General features: G+C 39.7%; 1 protein-coding gene across 2 annotated transcripts; it reads right to left on the reverse strand.

The window, feature by feature from the left end:
* Positions 1-2247: 2247 nt before the first annotated feature.
* On the reverse strand, positions 2248-25484 carry LOC132889556 (zinc finger protein 585A-like). Of its 2 annotated transcripts, XM_060926193.1 has the most exons (3): positions 25227-25484; positions 22566-25077; positions 2259-4907 (listed from the first exon to the last, which is right to left on the reverse strand). In XM_060926193.1, exons 2-3 carry the CDS (start codon positions 24935-24937, stop codon positions 3800-3802), a joined length of 3480 nt encoding a protein of 1159 aa, XP_060782176.1. In that variant the 5' UTR covers positions 24938-25077; positions 25227-25484; the 3' UTR covers positions 2259-3799. The 2 variants fall into 2 exon arrangements, with proteins under 2 accessions (XP_060782175.1, XP_060782176.1); XM_060926192.1 differs by lacking the exons at positions 22566-25077; positions 25227-25484 and adding an exon at positions 6463-6720 and having other exon boundaries at positions 2248-6305.
* Between the last annotated feature and the right edge of the window lie 236 nt (positions 25485-25720).

Raw genomic sequence — 25720 nt, forward strand, 5'->3', positions numbered from 1 at the left:
GTCAATTCCCAGCTCTTGGAAGTCTGGTCTGGGCCAGCAGACTTTTTGCAGTCCAGGTTTAGCAAGGCCTTGTGAACTTGGGAGGTGGAAATAGTGGAAAAGTTGAAACAGAACAACTTGAGGCGGTAACCGCACTATCCCTAATATTTACTGGGAGACCAGACTGAGTGCATATTCCTGCAGTGATTAAATGCTTATTAAACGCATCTACTATATTTTGTTTACCCTTGATTTCACTTTGATTTATTTTTAGAAATTCAGGAAGAGTAGGGGGCATCAGATCTCCTGCTGATGATTTGACCAACTTCCAGAATTTTCTCAAGAGATACCCCAAGAATTTGTGTTCCTAATGAAAAATATAACGGTACATCCACCAGCTACAACTGGCCCCACTATCAATTCAGGGGATTTTAATCCTGGACAAGAAATGTAATGATTATTTTATTAGAAACTGTCTAACTGAGAAACCATTCACTGGAAGACAGGACAAAAATTGTATCCTACATACGTTTGATAAAAATTCAATCGACAGATTAAGAACTATGTATCTAACATTCGCAATTTCCCCCAGAATGAAGGAAACGCTTTAAAATTATGTCTGTCATCCAGGTCATTGTAAACTGTAGGTGCTAAAAAAGGCAACTGGACACACTTGAAATTCTTTCAAAATTATGAAATGGTATTTATCCTTCTAAAGAATGACTTGGACTACGTTTTAACATTGATCATTTATGTTCATGTTGTGAAAATGATATTGAAACTACAGACCAGATATTTCTCTCATGTGGTGTAATACAAAACATTTTGGTTTGACATTTACAAATGGATAAAACAAAAAGTCTCATTAAGTCCAGATTCTATTTCAGGAGACAAAATAAACATTTGGTATGATCTTGCAAAACAAAAATGATGAACTCTCTAGTAATGTAAACTCTACGTCTGGCTAAGGTTTTTTAATACACAAGAATAGAATTCTAAAACTCACCCCCGCAATTTGTTTCTTTCTTGACCAAATTTAAATTATACTTAAGATCCTTAAAATTTGTAAAAGGAGCAAAAGCAAGATTGTATGATATTTTAAAACATTTTCACACTGAATTAGATACAATGTTTCCCCTTGCAGGTTTTTTTTTTAATGATTAGTTTTCTTGTTTACTTGTTTTCCTTTCTGTCCATGGACATCTTTAATGACAGCATTTCCTGCATAACATTTTCAATTTTGTATTACAAGTTCATAACTGCCAACCTTGGAAAAAAATTTTGAGTAGCAACTTATCCCGGCGGTGCAGCGCAGTACGGCGTGAGGTCAGGCACATTTGCTGATCAGTATTGATTGTAATGAGTGAGCATGTGAACAATGTATTACTAAGCACAGAGTTCCCACTCACCACCATATCTAGTTATTCAACATACAAGTAGACTATGAAGAAAACAAGAACTCTTTTAATGAAAAGGCATGAATATATTTCCAATGAGGGCGGTACGGTGGTGTAGTGGTTAGCGCTGTCGCCTCACAGCAAGAAGGTCCTGGGTTCGAGCCCCGTGGCCGGCGAGGGCCTTTCTGCGTGGAGTTTGCATGTTCTCCCCGTGTCCGCGTGGGTTTCCTCTGGGTGCTCCAGTTTCCCCCCACAGTCCAAAGACATGCAGGTTAGGCTAACTGGTGACTCTAAATTGACCGTAGGTGTGAATGTGAGTGTGAATGGTTGTCTGTGTCTATGTGTCAGCCCTGTGATGACCTGGTGACTTGTCCAGGGCGTACCCCGCCTTTCGCCCGTAGTCAGCTGGGATAGGCTCCAGCTTGCCTGCGACCCTGTAGAACAGGATAAAGCGGCTACAGATAATGAGATGAGAGGAGACAGACCTTAAACTTAAAGATAAGGGATAAATGTACTGCTTTTGGCATATTGTGTCTTAAATACATTGGGAATTATAAACAACTAAGAATCCCAAATAGCATGCTATGTCCCTTTTGATATTTAGCATTATATTGTATAGATAACAGAAAAACCAAAGGGCTATAGCCTATGTCTTTTAAAACAGACGCCGGCAGTCTGCAAAATACACACACACTAAATCCTTTTTTCATAAATTTAGTTTTGACCGTAAAAGAGATTCTGTTGCTCCTCTCTCCACTTTGAACTAGGCTACACTAAACATCGAAAGTGAATATTTCAGAGTACCTATATAAATATATATTTTTCAAGATTAATATTTAGTAAATGCAAACTGATAACCACACTTACAGAAAATTTTACTGAAAATAAATTATAGGCTACTCTGGCCTATCCAATAGCATAGCCTTTATAATATTCATATTCACTGACCTGGCCTAATTTGGAAAAAATAATTGCCCATGTATATAAATGCAAGCATTTCTATGTTAGCAATGTTATTACCTGCATTTCCTTGATAGCTAATGTCAAAATCATAATTGCACACTGTGCAAAACACATGATTAGGCAGTTTAGAGGGGTGGAGGCATGGCCATTGATACTTCGTTAGGAACTTCTGAGGGACATAGACTCGCTTCTTTTTAGATTTTCTTCCCTCTCTCTTTCTGTCAGTATCCTCATCTGACGTCATGTGTATTATTAACTGCAAGGCACGCACATACACAAACACATCATCCACCACACGCACTTACATGAAAACACTTCGTGCGCTGCTCATTGAATCTCACATGCATTAGTAGCCTAGTTCAGAAGATTTTAAACACATCTATCGGTTGACTGGATGGAAATGTCAGTAGGCTACTATATTTTCACTTTAGGCTATGCAATATTTTTTGGATTGAGAAGCCTGGGTCAAATATCAAAACAAGCTGGAACAAATATTTCCTTCAGATAAGGCAGAACACTGTGCTTTAAATTATGACGTTAGGACAGTTGTCCTTACTTTATTCACAATACCCTTGCCCTGCCAATTTACCTTCGAAACGGTGTTTAGCACCGTCCTCCCTTGTAAAACCAGTCACAGTATGAAGATCGACCGAGAGGGATGAAAATCTATTTCGTTACTTTCGTTTTGACGGGTCCTCGGCTCTCCGCTTAGCCTCATAGCCTAAGCCTATTTGAAGAGTTTAAAACTAGCGCTGTGATTGATCGAAGTCTTCTTTTCTCTACAGGTTGCTGGTCAATGTGGTTACACCCATAGACGAGTTGCCTAGTGCGCGAATGCACAGACAGTTGAACCGGAATATTAAAAATCTTTGAACTCAAAGCTATCAATGGCTTTTTGCGTATTTTGAAGTATTAAATTGTAGCAGCGTAGTTTGATGTCTAAATGCGTATCTGCTATGCAAAATGCGTAAAGGTTGGCAGGTCTGCAAGTTGTTTATTTTTATCAAATTGTTCCCTTTGATAAATTTCTCTGTTATTCCCAGTATCTACTAGGATAACATGATGTTGCTGCCATATTGGTGTTGTACATTTTCAATAAAATGATTTTATTAAAAAAAAAAGTTTCTGGAGCACAGAGACCTGAATCCAGTCTCAGGTCACCAGCTTGCAAAAGGCCTTTCATAGACACTCATTTGTGCAGCGCCCGTAACCTGGAAACATATGTATTCACACAGAAGTTAAGCAAATATAGTTTGGAATCAATTTATAATGAATGCTGACAGACTACCAGGTCCATTGTATGAGTAAATTTATATTTCACAATTACTTTGCATTATACAATGAATTTATAATTAAAACGTGGTGAAGTAGACCTTCTCTAGATATTTGGAGAATGGGTGGTGCCCCAGTGCCCCGCATTGGCAAGCCGCCACTGGTGAACACATTCATGTAGTTTGATATCACTTGGATGAGTCAAATCTTCTCCAGTGTTGGCACTGATACAGTTTCTTTTCTGCGTGAGTGCACTGGTGTGTTTTGAGATTAGACTCGTCAGTAAAACTCTTCCCACACTGTGAGCAGTGATACCGCTTCTCTCCTGTGTGAGTGCGCTGGTGTCGTTTGAAACTGTGATGGTAAGTAAACTTCCTCCCACAGTCCAAGCAGAGATACGGTTTCTCTCCTGTGTGAACCCGCTGGTGCATTTGGAGGTAGCGCTGTTGATAAAAACTCTTTCCACAATGGGAGCACTGATACGGCTTCTCTCCTGTGTGAACGCGTTCGTGTGTTTGGAGATTACGCTTTTCGGTAAAACTCCTCCCACACTGTGAGCAGTGATACAGCTTCTCTCCTGTGTGAATGCGATAGTGTAGTTTGACTTGAGTCTTACGAGTAAAACTCTTTCCACATTGTGAACAGTGATACGGTTTCTCTCCTGTGTGAACGAGCTGGTGTGTTCGGAGGGAACTCTGTTGAGAAAAACTCTTTCCACACTGTGAGCAGTGATACGGCTTCATTCCTGTATGAATGCATTGGTGTAGTTTGAAGGTACTTCGATGAGTAAAACTCTCTCCACATTGTGAACAGTGATACGGCTTCTCTCCTGTGTGAATGCGCTGATGCATTCGGAGATAACCCTTTTCAGTAAAACTCCTCCCACACTGTGAGCAGTGATATGGCTTCTCTCCTGTGTGAATGCGATAGTGTTGTCTGGCGTGAGTCTTACGAGTAAAACTCTTTCCACACTGTGAACAGTGATACGGTTTCTCTCCTGTGTGAACGAGCTGGTGTGTTTGGAGGTGACCCTGTTGAGAAAAACTCCTCCCACACTGTGAGCAGTGATACGGCTTCTCTCCTGTGTGAATGCGATAGTGTAGTTTTACTTGACTCTTACGAGCAAAACCCTTTCCACACTGTGAGCAGTGATACGGCTTCTCTCCTGTGTGAACGCGTTGATGTAGTTTGAAGGTACTTCGATAAGTAAAACTCTTTCCACACTGCGAACACTGATACGGTTTCTCTCCTGTGTGAATGCGCTGGTGTCGTTTGAAAGCGGTTTCAAGATGAAAACTCTTCCCACACTGTGAGCAGCGATACAACTTCTGTCTTTTGTGAACACACTGGTGTTGTCGTAGACCACTCTGAAGAAGAAAACTCTTTCCACAATCTAAGCAGTTGTGCAGTTCCTTCTGCATCTGTTGTTGAGAGCTGCTAGTGAGGAGAGTACCAGAGGATACTTGTTCAACACTGAAGCTTACTGTGGGTGTCCAATCATGCATAATTGGTTCAGTCGGTTTCACATGCTGTTCAGGGTGGCATCTTCTCATGTGTCTGTGGAGAGTCTTCTCTGACGTATAGGAAAGTGGGCACAAGGAGCACGAAGAGACATGCAACAGGCTGTCATTGATTTCATTTGGAGAACACTTTTTGTTCCAGAGGTAGTCAAAGACAACACTAAGGTCTTTGGCATACTCCTCATCATACCACACCAACAGCTCCTGTCCTGGATTAATGGGTCGACAGCAACGATATAGAATCCCCCCTCGATACTGAAAAGCCACCAAGTTCTGCTCCTTATCAATACGAGCACAATTCACATATCTCATCCAGTTAGCATGCACCTCTCTCTTAGCATCTATGTATTCCTCATGCAGACTGTTCTTAAATATCACCCAGGAATACCCACTGTTCTTAGCTTCCTCTCCATCTACCAGATCTCCCTGGTAGGGTCCAAAATGTGCACCAACTGGAACAGTCTCCCCTTCATTAAACACTCCCAGACCCGCATGAGGAATACTGGACTCCCGTATCTCTAGTCCGGGTGGGAGTGTTTGTCTGGCTCTGTCAGCGACGCCCAGGGGAACAGGAGTATCAGGGATGAAGAGAGCCGGACCATGAACTTCACATTTGTTTATAAAGAAGACTTTGCAATCCTCACAGTACAGGTAGTCTTCATCTTCCAAGTCTTCCTCTTTTATAGGATTCTTCAGAAAGTCGGCATTCCGGACCGTGTGTCCAACAGAGCTCGATCTTCCTTCACAGTGAGAATCTTCCACCTTTATAGGATTCTTCAGAAACTCCGTATTCTGGATGGAGTGTCCAACAGAGCTCGATGTTCCTCCACAGAGATAATCTTCATCTTCAGGCTCTTCTTTTAGACACCTCATCTTGAATCCTGCATTCTGCTCATCCACAAAGGAGACATGCTCCATGGAGCTCGAGTTCCCCACATCAGTATCTATGCGCTCATCCTCACAATGCTGTGAGACAGCAGGATCAGGAGCATGTGTCCAAGAGCATGAACTATCTGCTGCAGAATTCATTTAAAGAAATTTAAACAATGCTGATGCTGGGACTTTAAATGGAGGTAAGCCACCTCAAAAATAAGGATATTGAAATCAGTTCTGAGCTTTAAAAAAAAAAACTTCACCAGTGAGGATGATATTAACATTTCTTAGGCTGGTTTGCCTGAAAAATAATAACAGACAGAATTTCTTTGATTAGTTATGGAGTTATGGAGTTATGCAGCCAGTTAGTTGTATAGCAACAATAAAACAACCCTATGGCATGTCTGAGCAGCTACAGGTAACCATAGAACAGAGAAACGTGTTTAATTATAGCTTACCTGTGTGAAAACGCCGTGAACATACGAACACGTGTCAGGAAATGATGCTGAAGGTGATGTTTACTCGTCTTGCAGCTGCTCCTCATGCCATGCGACGCCTCTTTGTTAATTAACTCAGTGACCAGAGCTTCAGTGTTTTGCTGGAAAGCTGAAAAATCGCACTTTGGTCCTGAGAACGGTTATAGCGCTTAATAAACTACAGCAAGCCTTCACTACTCCAACATGCTTTCAAGTTGAATAATAAAAACAACTTCTTCTTCCTTTTTAATGGCGGTTGGCAAACAACTTTTGGGAGCATTACCGCCACCTACCGAAATGGAGTGTGAGTCTGGATAGCTAAGTAATACTAAAAAAAATAAATATAAATAAATAAATAAATCCTAAATTCTTCTAATCAGATCAGATTCTTCCAAGAAGTGAAACAAAAACCTAAAGCAAACTTCGCTTGAATTTTTCTGAAGAATTGTATTCATTCTTAAAGGCACACTTTCTGCCTCTAGCTCTTGGATAAGTTGCTGCCTCTCCTGATCAAACTTCGTACAGTATTCTATAACATACTCTACGGTCTCAACAGCATCACATACACTACACTTTCCATCAGCATGCTTTTTTAAAAGAAATAGAGTACTGTTCAAACCAGTGTGCCCAAACCTCATCCTTGAGATAATATCTTCCTCGTGAGTGGATCTAGCAGTTGGTCTTGCACCGCCCACCAACCTTTAATACTGTAATATTTCCTACCAGTGTTAACATTATTCCAGTCACTTTGCCATTTTTCCTTCGACTTTGACTTGACTATCGTTTTAATTTCAGATTTACTATTATGAATATTGCATAGTGATCTCAGGAGATTCGCATGCCTTCTTAGCGTTCTTATCAGCTGGTTCATTACCTCGTACTCCTAAATGAGCTGGGACCCATAAAAAACTGACATTTGTAACAGAGTTTAATAGTCTACTTATCATCTGTACAGTTTCTAAAACAATGTCTTGTCTGGACTGTGACATAGCACTCTGAATGCTCATCAATGCAGATGCAGAATCTGACACAATTAGCACCCCATTCCTTGGCCTGTTGCTCTCAACCCAGGACAGGGCAATAAGAATAGCTACTAGCTCAGCTGTGTAAACTGCAAGATCATTATTCAATCTTTCTTTTTTACAGATCTTGAGGCTAGGCATGACAAATGCAACACCAACTTTACCTTCTATTGACTTTGATGCATCTGTAAATACCACAAGTTTATCTTCATACACATCTCTAATATGATCCCTGGTGAAAAATAAATGTGCTAAGTATACTAAAATTTAGCATACTTTTGTGTACTTGAAACCACACTAATCATCAATATACTTCAAGTGTGTTTATGATTAGTTAACTTGAGGTATGCTATTTTGGAACAACTAATTTTGTACTAAATATATTATAATTGTAATTAAATTGTAGAAAGGTGCAACTTGAAGTGTATTTAGTGTACTTTTATGTGCTAAAGTGGAACAACTTAAAGTATATTTTGTATACTTTAAGTATATGACGTTATATGTACTAATATATGCTTAATTAGTACTTTGTATTATAAGTACCTTAAAATTAGTACACTTTAGAAATTACACATAACTTTCAGTTAAAGTATATTTTAGTAGAATATATTTCTAGAAAGTGTAATATAGTATAATTATTTTAAAGTGTGTTAAAAGTGTTAGCGTGAAAGCGTGATGTTAGTATACTTTTTATATATTTACAACAAGTACAATTTGTGTTACGGCACGGTGGTGTAGTGGTTAGCGCTGTCGCCTCACAGCAAGAAGGTCCGGGTTCAAGGCCGGTGAGGGTCTTTCTGTGCGGAGTTTGCATGTTCTCCCCGTGTCGACGTGGGTTTCCTCCGGGTGCTCCGGTTTTCCCCACAGTCCAAAGACATGCAGGTTAGGTTAACTGGTGACTCAAAATTGACCGTGAATGTGAATGGTTTTCTGTGTCTATGTGTCAGCCCTGTGATGACCTGGCCACTTGTCCAGGGTGTACCCCACCTTTTGCCCGTAGTCAGCTGGGATAGGCTCCAGCTTGCCTGCGACCCTGTAGAACAGGATAAAGCAGCTACAGATAAGATGAGATGAGACAATTTGTGTAAGTACATTTTCAATATACTATTGAAAATATGAATATACTTTAAATACAATAAAGTACTTTTTTTTTTTGCCAGGGATACTCAACTATATCTCTCTTGATTTCCTCATTCATTTTCAATTCTAACAGGTCTAGGTCAACTAGAGGTTCTCTCAACAGCCACAATGGAACAGCTGGATAAGACACTGATGGACACACATTAAGCAACTGGAGGCCCATTTCACTTGCTTTCTGAGATATAATCCACCCAAAGCTTCTAACTTGAGACTTATCTCTCTCTTGGCAGTGAATTAAAGAAGAATAACTTATGATTAAAGAATAACTTTGCCCTCTAAGGTTAGCCCAATAAACCAGAGTTAACTGATCCCTCCTGATATGTAGAGGCATTTCACCCATCTCAACCTGAATTGCATTAACTAGGGCAGTTTTCATAGCACCACAACATAACCTCAAAGCTTTATGTTGAATAACATCCAACTTTTATTAAGAGTGACTTAGATGCAGATCTGTAAGCCACACACCCATAGTCAAATACAGATCTAATGAGGCTAATGTAAATAGCTTTCATGGCTGACCTATTTGCACCCCAATCCACCCCACGCAAGCATCGCATCACATTTAAAACTTTTTTACATTCCTCAATCATCTTCTGTATATGTACAGACCATGTTAGCCTCTTATCAAACAATAGGCCTAATATAAACACATCCACCTCCTCCTACCAAAATCCCACAATGCCTTGCGGTGAGCCCGTCGACAAGGAGGCTGGAAACTTTTATTTTGAATCTTATAATTATATATGGAAAATATTTTATTCATAAATGTAAATGGAGAAAAAAAAACTTTCCACGGATACAATCAAAAAAAGAAATAGAACACTGCTTTGATACACTACAGGGACTGAAAAACAAAAAAGGTGAAAAGATAGATAGATACTTTATTAATCCCAGAGGGAAATTCAAGGTATCCAGTAACATTTCCGCATTGCACAAGATCAATACAAAACTAAACAGCATTATACATATAAAACAACCTAAAATACGAAATAAATAAATAAACATTACCAATAAGAGCAAGTAATAAAATATACAGCTCTCAGTGTGGGAGGTAGTGAGGTAGTGCAGCTGTCAGTGTGGGAGGTAGTGCAGTTGGCAGTAACCAGTCACAGTGCTAAATAAGCGTGTAATGCGCAGTGCAAATGGACAGTTACATACATGTGCAGTGTGTTTAGTGGCACAGTATATGGTAGATAAAAAGCATAGTATATTACATGATATGCATAGTTAAAGTATCAGTTAAAGTATAGTTAAAGGACTGTTAAAAGACTTTGAATATACCGAAGCTTTTGAATATTATTCACTATTATATCAATATATGTATTTATATATAATTTGTTTTCTGTACCCACTTCTTATTTTTTAGCATTTATGTATTTGTATATAATTTTAAAAAGTTATTTCAAAAAAGTCTACAGGGAGTTTGTCCACTTGTCATTGTCCCGAAATCTGTTGCAATTCCCCTAGAGGGCGCTCGCGTCCTCAATGAAAGGGAGTCAATGGAGCTAAACGGCTAAATTATTTACACCTGCTTCTACACAAAAAGTCCGAATTGTATCTTAGTTTTTGCAAACATCGTATCAATAATGTATCAGAACTGAGATAAAAAAAAAACTAATGTAATATGTTCTTCTTACTGGGAAGGCAATTTTGCCTATAAAACACTAGCGGTCTGCTAATGTATTTCATAATGGTCGTATTTTGATGACGTTTAAACGCGCTTCCTGGGTATTTTACTGAAATTTTAAAAAAAGACGAGAAAAAAAATCGAAAAATGGAACTACATCTATTGTCGCGATCCCTTATGTCGATAACATAATGAAAATTGGCAGATGTTTTTTTAAATCCCATGAACGCTACTTTTTTGGGCTCCAGCTCCATAGGCTCCCATTCATTCTGGACTATCTCACGAGCGCCCCCTGCACACCCGGAAGGGAGGTATGAATGGACAGTCACCAATTTTGAAGTCATGAATGGAGTTATTCAGTTAACGAGTGAAGATTAACTGAATTAAAGCAGACTTCTATGAAACATGAACATTGTTTATGTTTTAGATTACCATCTTATCTTTTTTTAAACAGTAGGAGCATTCATTTTCTTTGAAGGTGCGATTTTGACACCTAAAAATTACCCTTTCAGTTGTCCAATTATCATAATGCAGGTATTAGTGTATTGGAAAAAGGTCTTCTTCTTCTTCTACTTCTTCTTTTTCCTTGCGTTAGTCCTACATGGGTGCAGGGTCCGCAGCTCGGCTCAGCTGTCTTCACTTACTCCTATCAAAGGCATCCTCTGGTTTTGCTTTTATGGATTTTAGGTCCTCCTTTATTGAGTCAGTCCATCTCTTTTTGGGTCTTCCATGTGGTCCCTTGCCATGTGGTCCCTTGCCAGGGGGGGAAAGGTTAGAACAATTCTAGGGGCCCAGCACTGCCATGGGGCCCTTTAAGGGGCTGATAATATGCTTTTAATGATTTTAATAAGACTTTTGAAATAACAACAATGCAATATTCCATTTGGTAAAATGAGCTAATTGAACAAGGTTGTCTATTTCTTAAGTTCTTCAACATATTGTCATTTAACCCTCCCCCTTTTGCGAAATGGTACGGTCCAGTTCTCGTAGAAGCGCGATGCGTTAAATCTGTGTGCTGATCAGTGCAACGCTACTTGCTGCTGTGTGGCGGTGCAGCAGCCAGCAGTGGAGTGCGTACAGTCTATGATCGCTAAATATGAAGAGTGGCTGTCAAAAACATAAAGAAAGGCAGCTGAAAACTGAGAGGGACCGGAGAGGCAGGCAACTGGTCACTCAGTTTTTCCCAAAGAAAGGTAGCTATCGCTCACATGTGTGTTCAAAATATTAGCGAATGGTAAATAAACAGTATGAACGTGGTTGGATTAGCCTATCAAGAGAACACTTTTACAGTTTGTACAGTGACATTTTTTCCATTTTAATAACTGAACTGACTTGTGTGATAATAAACAAGATGAAATATTACGTTATGCTGGTGCTAATAACTAGTGCTAATAACCAGTTTCATAACTAATGGGGTGCCCTAAATATGCACAGATTCAGCCTCAGGGCGACCTCCGCCCTACCAAACCACTGAACCCCCCTTTGGAGAAGGAGGTAAGCAGCAATACAACCCATAAATGCTTTAGGATTGAAGTTTTTTAATGAGCGAGCGCCATATACAGTTTTCTAGATTAAAGTGTTGCTAATAACAGACACCAGTCAAGTGTTTGACATGGTTACGTGTTCTGTGATTTATTAGCAGTCACATCACACATTTCACTACCAATTGTACTAGCACAAGAAGGCATGTGGCAAACTCTTGAATTTTCATTTGTGATTGTAAATGCACCAGAATTAGTCACTGACCAGTTTTCATCTAGTCCCTGGTAGGTTAATACATAAAATGTAATAACAAAGTCACAAACTCAAGGTCCATGGGCTATCAAAAGTCAAATAATGACAATAGTGCAATTGTGACGAGGGTGGGCAAAGTTGGGGGGCCCAAAATTCTAATCTTTCATGGGGCCCAAAATTTCTGGCGGTGCCCCTGTCCCTTGCCTGGAATGTCCAGTGCTGTTGCAGATTTAGCCACTGTTCCATCTGAGCTGTATTGGAAAAAGGTATATAAGCATCATTTCACTCTACACAATGCTACAATTTGGAATAACAGGTACATCCTACAGAAGAGGGAAACATTATTTTATAAAGATTGGATGGAGAAAGGAATCACCCTTCTGTGATACTTACATCTGCTGTGCTGTCTATAAGCAATCACAAATTTTTTTGGATCACAAATATAATAAAATTTCAAGATCATTGGTTACAAAATGGGGCGGCATGGTGGTGTAGTGGTTAGCGCTGTCACCTCACAGCAAGAAGGTCCAGGTTCGAGCCCCATGGCCGGCGGGGGCCTTTCTGTACGGAGTTTGCATGTTCTCCCCGTGTCCGCGCGGGTTTCCTCCGGGTGCTCCGGTTTCCCCCACAGTCCAAAGACATGCAGGTTAGGTTAACTGGTGACTCTAAATTGACCGTAGGTGTGAGTGTGAATGGTTGTCTTTGTCTGTGTCAGCCCTGTGATGACCTGGCGACTTGTCCAGGGTGTACCCCGCCTTTCGCCCGTAGTCAGCTGGGATAGGCTCCAGCTTGCCTGCGACCCTGTAGAACAGGATAAAGTGGCTAGAGATGATGAGATGAGATGGTTACAAAATAAAATTGTCCTCTTCCTATTTAAAGAAACATTTTATCTCAAATCTGTGCTCCGGTTTCCCCCACAGTCCAAAGACATGCAGGTTAGGTTAACTGCTCCCTGGGCGCTCTGGGCTGCCCACTGCTTCAGGTGGGTTAAATGCAGAGGATGAATTTCACTGTGCTTGAAGTGTGCATGTGACAAATAAAAAGGTTTCTTCTTCTTCTTCTAAATTGACTGTAGGTGTGAATGTGAGCGTGAATGGTTGTCTGTGTCTATGTGTCAGCCCTGTGATGACCTGGCGACTTGTCCAGGGTGTACCCTGCCTCTCACCCATAGTCAGCTGGGATAGGCTCCAGCTTGCCTGCGACCCTGTAGAACGATAAAGCGGCTAGAGATAATGAGATGAGATTTTATCTCAAAGGTTGTCAAAAGTGGATACGAGTGTGGGGATCTATGTGATTTGTAATACAGGCAGTCACACAACAGACATTCCTGGGAAGATATAAGAGAACTGCTATATCAAGTTTTGGCGATTTTTTTTTTTTAAAGACCTTTATGCTCCCACCCACAATGAGACATGGGCTTATCATCTTAATTCCAAAGCCTAACAACAACATCAGATTTATAGAAAACAGAAGTCCTTTCAGTCTTAGAAACTCGGATTACAAACTGTTAGCCTACATTTTTACTACTCGTCTTCAAATAGGGATTTCAAATCTTATTGCAGAAACACAATCTGTGTGTGTTTTTTTTTTTTTTTAAGGAAGATCAATTTACAATAATATAAGGCTGGTGATGGACATTCCTGAATACAGAAACCTTGTTAGTGATGGATTTCTTCTTTTTTTAGATTTCTATAAAGCTTTTGACTCGGTGGAGCGTTCATTCATCTTATTGGCACTTGAAAATTTTGGGTTTGGAGTCAATTTTCAAAATTTGGTGAGTGGACTTTATCAAAATATTAATAGTTGTATTTATTACCTCATGGCTCCCTCTCAGCTTCAAGATTAATGTAGGAATCTCTTAAGGATGTCCCATCTCACCATATTTGTTTATCTTAGTGACTGAAATGCTAGCAATCTACATTCAAAATTGTAATGACAAAAAATTAAAAGTATTAGGTCGAGACATTATTATTAGACAATTAGCAGATGACAACATTTTTAAAAGATAGACATCAAATTCCAATAACTATTTAATTTTTTAAAATAATCTAAAGCTTCTGGATTAAAATTAAATTTAAAAAAATGTGAATTGTTTACTGTACATGAAACGCCAATGAAAGGCGTATGTAATATCCGTATTAAATCAGAAATCAAATGGGAATACACCTCAAAAAGGACCATTAACCAAGTCCATCACTGAACATTAAAAGCAAACTAAAAAATTTAAAGCAAAGTTAAATTCTTGGCTCCAAAGAGATTTATCAATATTAGGCTGTATTTACCCAGCTTACTCTAATTCTATTCCAAACAAATTAATAAATTCTATCAATCAAATGAATGTGAATTTCATCTGGAGAAGCAAACCACATTATATGAAAAAAAGTAATATAGTTATAGAAATAAAAGATGGAGGCCTAAAAGTTATTGATTTTGATTGCCTTACTGGAACCTTGAAATTAAATTGGCAAAAATTTTGGATCAAACATGGCAATTCCTTTTGGTATTGTATTCCAAATCACTTATTTAATAAAACTGGAGGATTGAAATTTCTTCTTATCTCAGACTTTGACATTAATAAACTTCCTGTATCATTGTCAGAGTTCCATTAACAAATTTTGTGATATTGGAAAATGTACATACATAACTTTTCACACCACACGACCACTCTATGGAATAATAGGTATTTATTGTCCCAGAATAAATCTTTATTTTATATAGATTGGTTTGAGAAGAATATATGGTTTCTAGCTCACTTAATGGATGCAAATGGTAATTTATTATACTATGAACAATTCTGCACAAAACAGTTTCAACCCTTCAAATTCAGACTGTTAAATTACATAGTGATTTTTAATCCATCCATCCTTTATTTTAACAGGAAGGTCCCATTGAGATACAAGAGCTCTTCTTCCAGAGAGTCTGAGCCAAGATAGCAGCAAATAAGGTGAAAAGTTTCATATACAGACACCGGTAACATTACCACAGACACATACTAAATCTCAAAACAGACACAGAGACATAAGGGAATCAATGACGAAAATGAACCATGGAAAATATAAAAAAGGACACTTATTTGAAACAATGACACTATTCTATGAGAACTGAGTTTAGGAGATTTTTAAACACATTCAGAGAAGACAAGGAATCCAAATTCAGAATGTTTTGCAGCTCATTCCATTCATGTGGTGCATATGAACAAAAGGCAGATTTCCCCAGTTCTGTCCGTGTGGTTGGAGACTGAAGGATAAGTTTGACTGATGAGCAAGTACTGTATGTATTAGCACAAAGTGTCAGTAGACTGCATATGTACTGAGGTAACTTGCCCATTAAAGCTTTTGCAAGAAAAAACTAGGCTATGAATTTTCCTTATCACTTATAATGATGTCGATTAAGCCATTTCATATACTTTACATCGATGTATTCTTGCGGTCGTACCAGTTACAAACCTCAAAGCAGAATGATAAACATCAAGTTTCTTCAAATAGGATAAAGATGCATGCATGTATATTTCATCACCATAATCTAATACTGATAGGAAGGTATGCTGAACTAATCTTGTTCTAGCAGTAAAAAGAAAACATTTCTTTAAATGAAAATAAAAGCCTAGCTTCTGTCAAAGTTTTTTTTTAAAGACTATCTATATGGACTCCAATGGGTAACCTCTGGTTAAGCCAGATGCCAAAGTATTTATAAGAGGATACCCTATCTAGATAAGCGCCATCTAGTTTCAAAACTGTATAGTCAAAGGATGAGTGTGAATGTATAAATACAATGAATTTGGTCTTTTGGGCATTTAATACCAGCTTTAACTTGACTAGAGACATCTGTAATAGATTAAAAGCAGACTGTAAAGAATCCATTGCCTCTTGTAGTGATGATGCAGTAGTATAAAGAACTAGAAAAGCACTCGGAGAGCGCAGACCTCCGCCAAGAATCCTTTAAAAAATTCCGGGATCCAGAAGGTGATCCGGATCACCGCCAAAATTTAATGGATTGTTACTTGTGCCCATTCACAACTCTGGAAAAAATTTCAGAGCAATCCGTTCATAACCTTTTCCGTAAGGCCACTCATTTTTTATTTTTAGGTTCACGGATCCGCCGACGTGAGATAAAAACTACCGCTGAAAAAATAAAAAGTCTATGTGTACTTTTATTTTTATTTGAACTGCCGAAACTTGCAATTAGTAGATTAATGATTTTTTTTGACAACGTAATAGCTTCCTTGTAACAGCATTATAGACCCCTTCGCAGTAAACGTCATTCATAAGAAAGCAGAAATTGCGCGCGCAGCCTGGACCCAAAAAAGACTCAGAAATGCCTAGTTGTTGTGTTGTCGGGTGTCAGAATCGTAGCAGTGATGGGGTTAAAATGTCCAGAATTCCAGCAGGATCTCACCCATTCCAAAAAAATCGCCGACGTCTATGACTACAAGCCATCAAACGTGTAGACTGGGATGAAAGCACTATCAAAAATGCACGGGTTTGCAGTGCCCACTTCATCACAGGTAAGATCAGGCTATTTATTAAATCTTTCTTTTTTATTCTTTCTAGTCTTCGTTTATTGATGTAGCAAAATACTTTGGTAACGTTTGTCTGATTAGCTGGGTTATAGTTACACAATGTAATGAATATTGTTAGCATGTTAACTTAGCTTTGCATGCAATTTTGTTTGTAGGAGAGGTTTCGCTTGACTCAAGCAGTCCAGATTTTGTGCCATCATTCATTATTTGTGTATGCCGAAAATCACAATTTTAAAGCAAGGATGGAAAGGTAAAATTGTGTGCCCTCACTCTAAATGCCAACTTGCGTTGACTGCTGTAACCTAGCTCCCGCCCCGTTGAGTTTCATTTCTGGTCTCTGCCTCTCGCTTTTTACGCAGCTCTGATTTCTCTTAGCTGCACTCTTTACACTATCATTCCTTTCATGCCATTACCTCCTGCAAATTGCTCTTTAGTGTTGGTATTTGCTGTTGTAGCGAAAGCCACATTGCCATCACATCACTGGCATAATTTGATTAAAACAAAATGAATATGAATGTCCCATTGTTAATCAAGTTGTACATGCCCGCACATAACATAATCATATGCGTCTAAAGACTTGTAGGCACGAAGTTTTTCGTGGGTGTACACTGAAGTCTTGTCAATAAGGTACGAGTATATATCTGGCCATTGTATACCAGGGAACTTACTAACATCGTCCGTCCACTCTTTAATTAAATGCGGATCCGGTAGCGATGTCCACTTGTTAGAGTTAACTTATTTATGTAGCATTCTCGATCTTGTAACAACAATTGTTTGGCATAATGGTATTTCACCCACGTGACCAAGTCATGTGATGCTGCCATTTTGGACGTCACGGCTCGAATCAGTTTGAATGCGAGGAAGGCGACAAACGAAAAACATAAAAGAAAAAGGAGCGAGATGCAGAAAACATCTTCACTATCCAGTGACGTAGGGCATTTACAGGGTGAGCAGAGGGAGAGGTATTTGCAAAAATTGAGGTTAGCAGGCTTAGAGAACGACGTTTACCTGCTTCCACCAGGATTGTTCACTGACGTACGGAAGTACACGAAGCCCTCATCTTTACCTGACTTCGGCCCAAATGATCTGTATACCTATGTCGTTAAAAACCCATCGCCATACACAGGTATTGATCTGAAAGCGTATAAGAGTTTGGATGCCTATTTGTGTCAGGCTGGGTAACATGCCTACATCAGCGGGTCGTCCCTGGAGCCGGTGGTCGCCATCTTATTACAGCTAAGGTTTGTTCACATTTTCATTTACTTTCGGTCCTCAGGATAAACAAAATGTTATTAAATGTCATTGAAATAACTTCTTAGTCTGTTGAGACATGGCCCGTTATAAATTTGCTGTTACCAGGCAATCACCAAGAACTGTATTATTAGGGTCGGTGTAGTTGTAGTAGTGCACTAGCAGCTAGCTGTTAGCACTAGCTAATGTCAACAACAGTAGCTGGTATGTTACTGTAGCAATGTTTACGTTCAGTCATTTGGATGACTGTTAAAACCTTTCAGTCTCAAGTTTTTCCTTTACTGGATTTACTAGTTTACTGAGCTAGCGCACTCGGGCAAGCTGGGAGCTAGCCAGCCGGTGCGCGCTAGCTCCCAGCTTGCCCGAGCGCGCTAGCTCAGTAAACTAGTAAATCCAGTAAAGGAAAAACTTGAGACTGAAAGGTTTTAACAGTCATCCCAATGACTGAATGTAAACATTGCTACAGTAACATATTAGCTACTGTTGTTGACATTAGCTAGCTTGATGTTCAAAATGGCGGACACCGGGGCGTCACGTGACCCTGTGACGTCAGGTGAAATACCTCAGCGCCATTGTTTCTGGGTCCAGGCTGCGCGCGCATCCTGGCAACGGTCGGTTTACGAGTATACATTTGCGTTCGGTACATATCCTACCATGGTCACAGTGTGCAACAATCTAACCGCAGATGACTTGCAAAGGGTCAAGGTCGGTATCGGAAAAAAAGCCTTTCCCAGTTAACACTGGGGAATAACATGTTGTAAACACTGTTCGTTGTAAATTTCCGACTGGGATACTGGCAATTACCATTGGGAAGTTGCTTATCGAATTCACCAGCGTGATGGCAAAATGGCTTCAGTCAGTTCTGATCGTTATGTCAGCATTTCATGCGGAGATCGCAAATCGTTTCATCGAGTGGATTTGTTAAGTGGACAGAATGTTGGTGAATACATATCGCAAGAATTAAATGTAAGCAATGATAAAATGTGTGTACGCTTCCACAAAGGAGGGTAGATCCGATACCGGTACTAGAGCAGTGCTCGACATGCCAGTGGTAACCTTAGTCAGAGACTTTGACTGCTCCTATATTACTGTTGAGCTTGAAGAAGACGGAGACAGCACAGGCGCTATCGAATGTGAACTGGACGTCAGACATCCGTCAGCACTCGATGTGCTCATGGCAGCATCACGCTCATATGACCACTTGCCTTCACAGAAGTAAGTACTGCCTGGGAATACTAATCAGTGATCAAAAACATTCACTATATATCTATAACTTAGTACAAGCATTATATTTTTCTAATACAAATTAGACCTAGATGGTCTAAATATGAAAGCGTGGCAATAATTCAACGTATTATCGCTCAGTAAATATTGTAATGTTTAATATATTATAGCAGGGCAAATGCCCCAGACCAGCCAGGCTAGGCCGTCGTAAGGGGACATTATGCCCAACTTTTTATTTTCTGAATAGAATTTATATGTGTCGAACCTGCTCATCAGTAATTAGTGACTGTTCATAATGTTTTCTTGAACTTTAATGAAACATTTAAATCTTTTTGCATTTTCTGAATTCTACCTTCTGTTGAGACAACTTGTTTCCAATGAAACCTGGTCATAAAGCTTTCTGTCTGAACTTTTAAGAATTAAAAATTAAAAGTTGAAATTCGTTTTTCATATTTTTGATATTTGTGTTAAGTATAACTGTAGTGACTGTATATATATATATATATATATATATATATATATATATATATAATGTGTGTGTCTTTAATTTATATTATTTTCTAATCCCGACATTGAAAAATTGCCATTTGAAAAAAAAGAAAAAACAGACATTAACACTTTTATTTTTATTTCGACCGACATACTCTAAAATGTGTTGAAAAAATCCGTGAACCTAAAAATAAAAAATGAGTGGCCTAATGTTGCTAAAAGACAAACCAACGCTACCAAAAACATAACCTCCTTGGCGGAGGTAATTATGTTATCTGCATAAAAGGTGTAATTTTGCTGGATCTAAACCCATATCAAGATTTATATAAATAGAAAATAAAATAGGTCCCAAGATTGATCGTTGAGGAACACCAGTTTTCACGACTAGAGAGGCAGAATTACAATTATCTATAGATACACACGGAGTTCACCCAGTCAAATATTTGGAAAACCAGTTCAAAACAGTGTCACTGAAACCTACTGTATGCTTTGCAGTCTTTGCAAAAGAAGACCATGAGCTACAGTATCAAATGCTTTAGACAGATCAATGAAAAGCACAATGCATAGTTTTTTGTTATCCAACACAGTAATATCATTTGTAATTGAATTTATAGCAGTTACATTGCTGTGGTCTTGTCTAAAGCCTGATTGTGTATGACTTAAAATATTATTTTCAGATAAAAAGTGTTGTTCATTTACAAAGGATTCAAACAGTTTAGCTGTAACAGACAAGCTAGAAATGGGGTGATAGTTACCCAAAATAGAGAGATCACCTCCATTTAATAATGGGAGGACAAAAATTGACTTCCAAGAGCTGGGAATTGACCCACTGCATAGACCAAGATTAAAAATGGAGGCAACGGGCTCAGCAATCAAATCTCCCGTTATCTTAAAGAAATAAGGCTCAATCTGGTCTAGGCCAGCAGACTTTTTGCAGTCCAGGTTTAGCAAGGCCTTTTGAACTTGGGAGGTGGAAATAGTGGAAAAGTTGAAACAGAACAACTTGAGGTGGTAACCGCACTATCCCTAATATTTACTGGGAGACCAGACTGAGTGCATATTCCTGCAGTGATTAAATGCTTATTAAAAGCATCTACTATATTTTGTTTACCCTTGATTTCACTTTGATTTATTTTTAGAAATTCAGGAAGGGTAGGGGGCATCAGATCTCCTGCTGATGATTTGACCAACTTCCAGAATTTTCTCAAGAGATACCCCAAGAATTTGTGTTCCTAATGAAAAATATAACGGTACATCCACCAGCTACAACTGGCCCCACTATCAATTCAGGGGATTTTAATCCTGGACAAGAAATGTAATGATTATTTTATTAGAAACTGTCTGAGAAACCATTCACTGGAAGACAGAACAAAAATTGTATCCTACATACGTTTGATAAAAATTCAATCGACAGATTAAGAACTACGTATCTAACATTCACAATTTCCCCCAAAATGAAGGAAACGCTTTAAAATTGTCTGTCATCCAGGTCATTGTAAACTGTAGGTGCTAAAAAAGGCAACTGGACACGCTTGGAATTCTTTCAAAATTATGAATTGGCATTCATCCTTCTAAAGAATGACTTGGACTACATTTTAACATTGATCATTTATGTTCATGTTGTGAAAATGATATTGAAACTACAGACCAGATATTTCTCTCATGTGATGTAATACAAAACATTTTGGTTTGACATTTACAAATGGATAAAACAAAAAGTCTCATTAAGTCCAGATTTTATTTCAGGAAACAAAATAACATTTGGTATGATCTTGCAAAACAAAAATGATGAACTCTCTAGTAATGTAAACTCTACGTCTGGCTAAGTTTTTTTTTTTTATACACAAGAATAGAATTCTAAAACTCACCCCCGCAATTTCTTTCTTTCTTGACCAAATTTAAATTATACTTAAGATCCTTAAAACTTGTAAAAGGAGCAAATGCAAGATTGTATGATATTTTAAAACATTTTCCCACTGAATGAGATAAAATGACAGCATTTCCTGCATAACATTTTCAAATTTGTATTACAAGTTGTTTATCTCATCTCATTATCTCTAGCCACTTTATCCTGTTCTACAGGGTTGCAGGCAAGCTGGAGCCTATCCTAGCTGACTACGGGCGAAAGGCGGGGTACACCCTGGACAAGTCGCCAGGTCATCACAGGGCTGACACATAGACAACCATTCACACTCACATTCACACCTACGGTCAATTTAGAGTCACCAGTTAACCTAACCTGCATGTCTTTGGACTGTGGGGGAAACCGGAGCACCCGGAGGAAACCCACGCGGACACGGGGAGAACATGCAAACTCCACACAGAAAGGCCCTCGCCGGCCCCGGGGCTCGAACCCAGGACCTTCTTGCTGTGAGGCGACAGCACTAACCACTACACCACCGTGCCGCCACAAGTTGTTTATTTTTATCAAATTGTTCCCTTTGATAAATTTCTCTGTTCTTCCCAATATCTACTCAGATAACATGATGTTGCTGCCATATTGGTTTTGTACATTTTCAATAAAATGATTTTATTAAAAAAAAAAGAAAAGAAAAAGTTTCTGGAGCACAGAGAGCTGAATCCAGTCTCAGGTCACCTGCTTGCAAAAGGCCTTTCATAGACACTCATTTGTGCGGCGCCCGTAACCTGGAAACATATGTATTCACACAGAAGTTAAGCAAATATAGTTTGGAATCAATTTATAATGAATGCTGACAGACTACCAGGTGCACTGTATGAGTAAGTTTATATTTCACAATTACTTTGCATTATACAATGAATTTATAATTAAAATGTGGTGACGTAGACCTTCTCTAGATATTTGGAGAATGGGTGGTGCCCCAGTGCCCCGCATTGGCGAGCCGCCACTGGTGAACACATTCATGTAGTTTGATATCACTTGGATGAGTCAAGTCTTCTCCAGTGTTGGCACTGATACAGTTTCTTTTCTGCGCGAGTGCACTGGTGTGTTTTGAGATTAGACTCATCAATAAAACTCTTCCCACACTGTGAGCAGTGATACCGCTTCTCTCCTGTGTGAGTGCGCTGGTGTCGTTTGAAACTGTGATGTTAAGTAAACTTCCTCCCACAGTCCAAGCAGTGATACAGCTGCTCTCCTGTGTGAATGCGATAGTGTAGTTTGACTTGAGTCTTACGAGTAAAACTCTTTCCACATTGTGAACAGTGATACGGTTTCTCTCCTGTGTGAACGAGCTGGTGTGTTCGGAGGTGACTCTGTTGAGAAAAACTCTTTCCACACTGTGAGCAGGGATACGGCTTCTCTCCTGTGTGAATGCGATAGTGTAGTTTGACGTGACTCTTATGAGCAAAACCCTTTCCACACTGTGAGCAGTGATACGGCTTCTCTCCTGTGTGAATGCGTTGGTGTAGTTTGAAGGTACTTAGATGAGTAAAACTCTTTCCACATTGTGAACAGTGATACGGCTTCTCTCCTGTGTGAATGCGATAGTGTAGTTTGACTTGAGTCTTACGAGTAAAACTCTTTCCACATTGTGAACAGTGATACGGTTTCTCTCCTGTGTGAATGAGCTGGTGTGTTTGGAGGTGACTCTGTTGAGAAAAACTCTTTCCACACTGTGAGCAGTGATACGGCTTCTCTCCTGTGTGAATGCGATAGTGTAGTTTGACGTGACTCTTATGAGCAAAACCCTTTCCACACTGTGAGCAGTGATACGGCTTCTCTCCTGTGTGAATGCGTTGGTGTAGTTTGAAGGTACTTCGATGAGGAAAACTCTTTCCACATTGTGAACAGTGATACGGCTTCTCTCCTGTGTGAATGCGATAGTGTAGTTTGACTTGAGTCTTACGAGTAAAACTCTTTCCACATTGTGAACAGTGATACGGTTTCTCTCCTGTGTGAACAAGCTGGTGTGTTTGGAGGTGACTCTGTTGAGAAAAACTCTTTCCACACTGTGAGCAGGGATACGGCTTCTCTCCTGTGTGAATGCGATAGTGTAGTTTGACGTGACTCTTATGAGCAAAACCCTTTCCACACTGTGAGCAATGATACGGCTTCTCTCCTGTGTGAATGCGATAGTGTAGTTTGACGTGACTCTTATGAGCAAAACCCTTTCCACACTGTGAGCAGCGATACGGCTTCTCTCCTGTGTGAATGCGCTGGTGTCGTTTGAAAGCGGTTTCAAGATGAAATCTCTTCCCACACTGTGAGCAGTGATACGACTTCTGGCTTTTGTGAACACACTGGTGTTGTCGTAGACCACTCTGAAGAAGAAAACTCTTTCCACAATCTAAGCAGTTGTGCAGTTCCTTCTGCATCTGTTGTTGAGAGCTGCTAGTGAGGAGAGTACCAGAGGATACTTGTTCAACACTGAAGCTTACTGTGGGTGTCCGATCATGCATAATTGGTTCAGTCGGTTTCACATGCTGTTCAGGGTGGCATCTTCTCATGTGTCTGTGGAGAGTCTTCTCTGACGTATAGGAAAGTGGGCACAAGGAGCACGAAGAGACATGCAACAGGCTGTCATTGATTTCATTTGGAGAACGCTTTTTGTTCCAGAGGTAGTCAAAGACAACACTAAGGTCTTTGGCATACTCCTCATCATACCACACCAACAGCTCCTGTCCTGGATTAATGGGTCGACAGCAACGGTACAGAATCCCCCCTCGATACTGAAAAGCTACCAAGTTCTGCTCCTCATCAATACGAGCACAATTCACATATCTCATCCAGTTAGCATGCACCTCTCTCTTAGCATCTATGTATTCCTCATGCAGACTGTTCTTAAATATCACCCAGGAATACCCACTGTTCTTAGCTTCCTCTCCGTCTACCAGATCTCCCTGGTAGGGTCCAAAATGTGCACCAACTGGAACAGTCTCCCCTTCATTAAACACTCCCAGACCCGCATGAGGAATACCAGACTCCCGTATCTCTAGTCCGGGTGGGAGTGTTTGTCTGGCTCTGTCAGCGACGCCCAGGGGAACAGGAGTATCAGGGATGAAGAGAGCCGGACCATGAAATTCACATTTGTTTATGAAGAAGACCTTACAATACTCACAGTACAAGTAGTCTTCATCTTCCAAGTCTTCCTCTTTTATAGAATTCTTCAGAAAGTCGGCATTCTGGACCATGTGTCCAACAGAGCTCGATGTTCCTTCACAGTGAGAATCTTCCTCTTCAAGTTTATTTTCCAAATCTTCCACCTTTATAGGATTCTTCAGAAATTCCATGTTCTGGATGAAGTGTCCAACAGAGCCCGATGTTCCTCCACAGAGATAATCTTTGTCTTCAGGCTCTTCTTTTAGAGGCCCCATCTTGAATCCTGCATTCTGCTCATCCACAAAGGAGACATGCTCCATGGAGCTCGAGTTCCCCACATCAGTATCTATGCGCTCATCCTCACAATGCTGTGAGACAGCAGGATCAGGAGCATGTGTCCAAGAGCATGAACTATCTGCTGCAGAGCTCATTTCAAGAGTTTTAAACAACGCTGATGCTGGGACTTTAAATGGAAGTAAGCCACTTCAAAAATAAGGATATGGAAAACAGTACTGAGCTTCCCCCCCCCGCACCACTGAGGATGATACTAATATTTCTTAGGCTGGTTTGCCTGAAAAATAATAACAGACAGAATTTCTTTGATTAGTTATGGAGTTATGCAGCCAGTTCGTTGTGTAGCAACAATAAAACAACCCTATGGCATGTCTGAGCAGCTACAGGTAACCATAGAACAGAGAAACGTGTTTAATTATAGCTTACCTGTGTGAAAACGCCGTGAACATACGAACACGTGTCAGGAAATGATGCTGAAGGTGATGTTTACTCGTCTTGCAGCTGCTCCTCATGCCATGCGACGCCTCTTTGTTAATTAACTCAGTGACCAGAGCTTCAGTGTTTTGCTGGAAAGCTGAAAAATCGCACTTTGGTCCTGAGACCGGTTATAGCGCTTAATAAACTACAGCAAGCCTCCACTACTCCAACATGCTTTCAAGTTGAATAATAAAAACGCTGCTCTTCTTCTTCTTCTTCCTTTGTAATGGCGGTTGGCAAACAACTTTTGGGAGCATTACCGCCACCTACCGAAATGGAGTGTGAGTCTGGATAGCTAAGTAATACTAAAATAAATAAATAAATAAACCCTAAATTCTTCTAATCAGATCAGATTCTTCCAAGAAGTGAAACAAAAACCTAAAGCAAACTTCGCTTGAATTTTTCTGAAGAATTGTATTCATTCTTAAAGGCACACTTTCTGC

This window comes from Neoarius graeffei, chromosome 7 (assembly GCF_027579695.1).
Source record: "Neoarius graeffei isolate fNeoGra1 chromosome 7, fNeoGra1.pri, whole genome shotgun sequence".
Taxonomy (NCBI): Eukaryota; Metazoa; Chordata; class Actinopteri; order Siluriformes; family Ariidae; genus Neoarius; species Neoarius graeffei.

What these genes read in the sequence shown, in the direction of transcription:
- LOC132889556 (XM_060926193.1), bottom strand. Translation starts at nt 24,937, where the DNA reads ATGAGCTCTGCAGCAGATAGTTCATGCTCTTGGACACATGCTCCTGAT. An exon ending in TGCTTGGACTGTGGGAGGAA is followed by an intron (nt 4,908 to 22,565) that starts GTTTACTTAACA and finishes GTGTGGGAAGAG; the next exon opens with TTTTCATCTTGAAACCGCTT.